This window comes from Podarcis melisellensis (assembly GCF_964234715.1).
Source record: "Podarcis melisellensis genome assembly, chromosome: 2".
Lineage (NCBI taxonomy): Eukaryota > Metazoa > Chordata > Lepidosauria > Squamata > Lacertidae > Podarcis > Podarcis melisellensis.
The window spans coordinates 74,759,922-74,766,503 of NC_138529.1; the positions used below are offsets into that span (position 1 = coordinate 74,759,922).

The 6,582-nt window shown below is 47.9% G+C and overlaps 1 protein-coding gene across 1 annotated transcript in view; it reads left to right on the forward strand.

Moving 5' to 3' along the window:
- The first annotated feature begins 6,184 nt into the window (after positions 1-6,184).
- The window catches only part of LOC309364300 (protein BTG1-like), a 1,530-nt gene continuing 1,132 nt past the window's right edge, over positions 6,185-6,582 (forward strand). Inside the window, exon 1 of the mRNA XM_081901258.1 lies at positions 6,185-6,582. This exon is cut by the window's right edge and continues 14 nt beyond it. Coding sequence (XP_081757384.1) covers positions 6,479-6,582 — 104 coding nt within the window. The 5' untranslated portion in view covers positions 6,185-6,478.

Genomic DNA, 6,582 nt, shown 5'->3' on the forward strand with positions numbered 1-6,582 from the left:
AACAAACAACCACAGCCTAGGCCAACCCCAACCTCTCTCACCACCAAAGGAACACAAGTGAACAGCACAAGCAACGCTGACACCAAACCCTACATACATTAATCATAACAAAAACATCGCCACCCGACCCCACCCCCACCCATCCTCCCTCCCTCCCTCCACCCCTTCTCTTTTTTTCTCCCCCTAATGTTTCAACAAATTAAACGGATTTGTAGAAATGTTACATGGAAAAAATATGAGAGACATTACACTTACTTCTGTAAAACAAGAAAATCTTTAATAATAAAAAATAAAACTTTCTTTTTTAAATCCACTTCATCAGATCTGTGTTACTGAGTGTGCTATTTGATCTATGAAAGGGTGATTCTCTGACTGCACAAAGATCTTAGCAAACTGTACTGAATCAGGCCATTGGTTCACCTAGCTCAGGGGTCTGCAACCCGCAGCTCCGGAGCCGCATGTGGCTCTTTTACACCTTTGCCGCGGCTCCGGGGCGGATACTAGCGAGGGGAGGAGGCGTATTGTGTGCCCCGACACTCCGCACTGTGGCGGGCGCTGTACTGGCTGTGACGTCGCATGAGGGCGGTGCGTGCGTTAGTCACGCACCGTCCCGACGTCACCTTCCCGCCCGCCTGCCCGCCCGCTACATTGTAAGGGGCATGTACGCTGGTCACTGCATTGAAAGGGGGCATGTACGCTGGTCACTGTTTTGAAGGGGAGTGAAGAACACACACACACAAAAAGGTAACTTGTTAATTTAACGTTTATTTCTATGAGGAGGAGTAATTCTGAGGGGCCAAACAAAGAAATAATAAAAAAGTGACAAAGTTATTTTTATAATGACGAGTTTTGCGGCTCTCAGTTTGTTTTTTTCTTCGGAAACGGGTCCAAGTGGCTCTTTCTGTCTTAAAGGTTGCAGACCCCTGACCTAGCTCAAACTTCATATAGTTTACAATCAAGTTTTCAGATAGCCCTACTGAGATTCCAGCAATTCAACCTGGGCCCACAGAGCTATGGCATTTCCCTTGTCCTGCTCTCCACATTCTGATTATGAATCTCCTGTATGATGTCTAGAAGCCTAAAACAAGTTGTGGGCACTGAATTAATTGCCTCATTAGCATCTTCAGGTGCTTTTGAGAGCTCTAAATATCCCTCAGTAATGTCACTCAGTTCTGAAGAGGATTCACTCCACTCAGTGAATGAACCTGGTGTATAAAGAAAAACTACCAGCTCTCCATCGGTTACATAAAACATGGGAGTACTGTATCTGTTTTTAAGTCCTCTTCCAAACACAAGAGTTCCAAGACATGCACATAGAGCACAGCTTTACAGCAAACTCCCGCTTGCTCAAAGGTACTGTATGTAATTGTCAAGTGGGCAAGAGGCAGGAGATATAGACAGGTTGTAGGTCCGAGCCTGTACCAGGCAAAACAAGAATCATTTGTCAGGGACAGAAGTCATTACAGTGGTACCTCAGGTTACAGACGCTTCAGGTTACAGACTCCGCTAACCCAGAAATAGTACCTCGGGTTAAGAACTTTGCTTCAGGATGAGAACAGAAATCACACAGCGGCGCAGCAGCAGCGGGAGGCCCCATTAGCTAAAGTGGTACCTCAGGTTAAGAACAGACCTCCAGAACGAATTAAGTTCTTAACCCGAGGTACCACTGTATTTATAAACTGTAGAGTCAGGGGAATTAGGGGAATAGCAGTATATTTGCACTGGCCATCCTTGGCTGTGGTAATAATCCCTTCAGAAGTTGCCTGCATCAACTTTTTGTTGAAAATGACAGTTCTGTGTCTTCAGCTATATTATATTTGACACAATGACCTAGTCCACTTAGAACATCAATAACATTTGTACTTCCTATCACACTATTTATAGCTATCCTAAACTGAAAATACTTTGCAGGCTTCCCTCTTCCATTAGCTGCATATCATAAATATACCATGAGGTAATTATTTCACCTTCCTTCTGTGATGAAAAATCAAGACAGATCTGGACAGAAAATGAGCTGACTTTCAAGTATATATGAGGGTCTTTTACATTGGGGTGACTAACCCACAGTCCACGAAGAGGTTTTGGGAGACTCCTGAGAATCCCAGCGTAATTCTGTAGCTGCTTCTTTTTTACAAACAGTGGGTTGTGTGTGTGCATGTGTATGTATGGGTGTGCATATATGTCTTAATCCGGGTAGATCCATTGAAATCAATGGACCTAAGTAAGCCACATCTATTAAATGCAATGGGTCTCCTCTGTTGATTCCCTCCACTTTTATTGTTGTTAATTGCTTTATTGGGCTTCTCCAAGTGCCTTTGGGCCCCTTTTTAGAAGTCAACTGAGGCTTCCAATCTCTCCCTTCCAATCTTTTTTTCTTCTGTAGCTTCCTCTGGGTGCTATTAATAAAATTTGTTTTGAGAGTGTCCTAAAGAACAGAAACCACAGCTCTGCAGAACAAAAATGGGCACATAGATTTGAAGCTCAGCCTTCTCAGTCCCCTAGGAATTTATGATCTGTTCAGCTGTGTAAGGAACCGTGTACATTTCCCAGTGCTAACACATTATGAAATGCCACAGCCTTGTGTGAGAGTGCCAACATTCCTCATGCAGTATCAGAATAAATGCCTCATTCAAAATACTCGGCAACTGCAGCTTCTACTGTCGTGCCATGTATTTGTGAATTACTACAGTATCTGTGAGTCACACTTCCTTCGGTCATGCTCCAAGTAGCACAAGATGTACATCAGCCTAAATTAAGTTTATACACTTGATGATGAAGCCTGCTGTGTAATCTGTTTCTCTTACCCAGTAAGCCTTGGTAACAGTAATGGATTCTTTATTGAATGAACAAACCAAAGGACATTGTAATGTGTTATTATTCTAATAATATTTGGCAAATATCCTAAGTGTATTGAATGCTTTAGGTACATTATGTCAATAATCCTGAGAAGAGGGGAGGCACTTCTGTGGTGGGTCAGATCAGGTGTGCCTAGTCACTTCAAGCAGGCTGCCAAGATCTCAGCAAAACCAATTATCTTGAAAGGACACTTCTTCTCAAACTTCCAAGAGTGTCTCTTCTTCCTCTTGTACACCACCATTGCTAGCAAGCTGGAGTGCTCTCTTCCTGTTTCTAAGCACCTCCAACCTGCCAGCAATGGCAATGTACAAGAGACTCCTCTCCTCCCAGCCCAGCACTGCAATGAGAAGTAATATCACTGTCTCTGCTCTTCAGAAATCTCAGAAACGCACAGGTAGTGCTTCATTCCCATCATCACGTTGCAGTGGGAGGGGTAGTGGTGCTGTCTCTGTTCCTTAGAAAACACATTTTCCTCCCCTCCCCACTTTCCCTTTCTTCATTATTGCAGCATTTGGAGGGTCCCCTAATGATGCTGCCACAGAAGCAGTCCCAATGTCTTGTTATTTTTATTTTTCACAGTGAAGCTCCTGACAAGTCACACGCACAATCTTTAATTCCCCAGAGTGCCTCACTCTGAGAAATGAAGAGGACAGGCGAAACAATTCAGAGTTTTGCTTCACCAGCAGCACATCCAATGAGAAAAGCTAACAACAAGAAAGATGTTGTGAGAGTGGTGCTACTGCCAGCTTGGTTGGTAAAGAGGAGGCAACAAGGGGAAAGCAGGCAGACGGCAAGTAAGAGACCCTCCCATTTTTCTAAACTTTGTTCAAAATTTATTAGAGGTTATTGGAAGTGCTGGGGCAGCATACCCCAAAATCTCTTCTTTGCTGCCTGGCAAGAAGGGTAAGGAGAGAGTGAGTTCTTTTCTTTCTTTTTGGAAAGATAAAGAAGCCCACTTCCCCCTTCTTATCAAGTTTAGTTCCCTTCCCTACAGTCTAGTAAGGAGAAGAGTGAGCAAACAGAGCAGTGCATAAATTAGTGGTGGTGTAGGGCCCGTCAAGGGGACACAGGTGGCGCTGTGGGTTAAAGCCTCAGCACCTAGGACTTGCTGATCGAAAGGTCGGCGGTTCGAATCCCTGCTGCGGGGTGCGCTCCCGCTGCTCGGTCCCAGCGCCTGCCAACCTAGCAGTTCGAAAGCACCTCCGGGTGCAAGTAGATAAATAGGGACCGCTTACCAGCGGGAAGGTAAACGGCGTTTCCGTGTGCGGCTCTGGCTCGCCAGAGCAGCGATGTCACACTGGCCATGTGACCCGGAAGTGTCTCCGGACAGCGCTGGCCCCTGGCCTCTTAAGTGAGATGGGCGCACAACCCCAGAGTCTGTCAAGACTGGCCCGTACGGGCAGGGGTACCTTTACCTTTAGGGCCCGTCAAGAGGGTTGTGAAGTGAAAATGCATATTTGTACGGTCTGTATGCCAGCAGTATATATGTGACTACTTTGGCCACAACCACTGCTGGCTCGTGGCCTTCAAAGGGTTAGCTAACCTTGAACATTGCCCTCAGACCAAACCCCTGAAGCTTGTATTGTTATTGCCATAGCAAATGGTGCACTGGGGCTAAAAAAGATTTTCTTGCCTAAAGTCACTCAGTAAATTTTTCATACAGATGACTACCATCTAACTTTCATACAGATGACTACCATCTAACTTTTTTCAAGAAGTAGTATCTCAATAAGTTTCCTCTGGGGAAACCATTTTAGTCTGTAGCAGCAAAAACAAAGATGACTCTTGTGACACCTTAAAGCAGAACTTTCCAAATTTTTCATGTTGGTGACACACTTTTTAGACATGCATCATTTTGCGACACGGTAATAAAGTTTTACTAGCAAACCAGAGATTAAACTAACCCCTTATAAGATAGAGACACACATCACACAACACCTACTGCAGCCGACACACTGTGTCACGGCACAGAGTTTGAAAAGCTTTGCCTTGAAGACTACTACATTTATTACGCAGCAAGTTTTCATGGATCAGAGTCCACTTCATATGGAAGAAAATAAATGTTATATCGGAGATAACAAATGGAACCTTTAAACTGCATGATTGTGCCACAGTATTCCCCCCACCAAACTATAACAATTCATCTCATGTGCAAATATATGATCTTTATTCACAGACCGTATCACAAAAACGACAAATCTTATACTACTATGAAAGCCACTATGGCGCAATATGGATCCCTAAGAATTCACTTGTTTATACAGGTTTCTCTACCCGCTCCTGCAAACCACACCCACATTCCACAAAAGCGACAGATCTGGTGAGCTGCCTTGGGACAAAAACATAGATCTGGAGCTCTGATCCTCACGGGAGTTTCTAGACTTTCACACAGGTCCTGCCACCACCAAAAAAACCCCCATGAAGTGCCACAGACATGACACTAAAAACATGGTGATCCACGGGTATCTCTTGCTGGTGGTTGGGGGGGTGAATAACGAAAATTCAAGGGCCTTTGACTTACTAGATCCCCTTTTACCCCGACCTTCCTTCATGCATCTTGTGAACCGCCCTGAGGGTATAAGGCGGTATACAAATTTAATAAACAATAACGAGCCGCTTCCTTCGCGTTTACTCCACAGCAGTCTCCTCTTAGGACATACAAAGATAACTGTATGACCCGATAACAATGAGAATAACTTGAGATAATAGGCGTCTTTGCAGCACTCCTGTGAAGCCTCCTGTGCTCGGATTAGTCATGCTGCCCCCTCCCTTTTCCCGCCTCCTGGGCGCTTCTATTAGGTCACGTCCCGCAGCGGGCGCCCGCGCTCCCTCCTCTGTGGCTCCGAAGGCGCCACGCTCCTCCCTTGCCAGCGATTTCCAGGCACCGCAGATCAGACCCACCATCCCCAAAAGGATCAGCAGTCTCCCTCCCCCTCCCCCTCCCTTCCAGCCTCTCCGCTCCCTCATCCCACCCCCGCCAGCGGCTGACTCAAGAGGCGCCGCCAGACTGACGCAAGGAACAAATAAACTTGCCCCTTCCGCGCTTCTCCCATTGGTAGAAAACCAGGCCCGCCCCCTCCCAAACTTTTCCTGCTGCGCGGAGTTGCGGGGGGGGGGAGTGCGAGCGGGGGAGGAGAGGGGGAAGGAGAGACTCCGTCAACCGCCACCTTCCACCGACTTCCTCGTTGCCCGCCGGCCAATCAGGAGGCTGAAATGTCCACCCGTCGCCCAATCCGGAGGGGCGGCTCGGCGTCGGCGACGCGGAACGCCCGGTTTCTGTGATGTAGCGGCTGGGGGGGCGCGGCGTCATTGGCTGCCTGGTGTCCCGGCCCCTCCCGCTGAGTGTGGCGGCGGTGGGTGGGGGGGAAAAGGCCGCCTCTTGTCTGTGCGTCTCGATCTGTTTACTCCTCGCGCAGCTGCGGCAGCGCTGAGTGGGTGGCGGCAGCAGCAAGGGAGAGTCGGCACCTCGCAACAGCCCCCGCTTATCTCCCTCAGCTCCTCCGCAGCCTCCCGCAGCAACGAAGCCAACCCCCCACCCCATCCCCCCCCCTGCGCGCGCACACACAGAGAGTGTGGGGAAAGATAAGGACCGAGTGAGGCCGCGAGGGAACTGTGGAGGGCCATGAAGACGGAGATCTCTTCGGCTGCGGGCTTCATCACCCGCCTCCTCCGGACGCCCGGCGGCATCGGCGACGAGGAGTTGCGCTGCTTCAGCGAGTCCCTCCA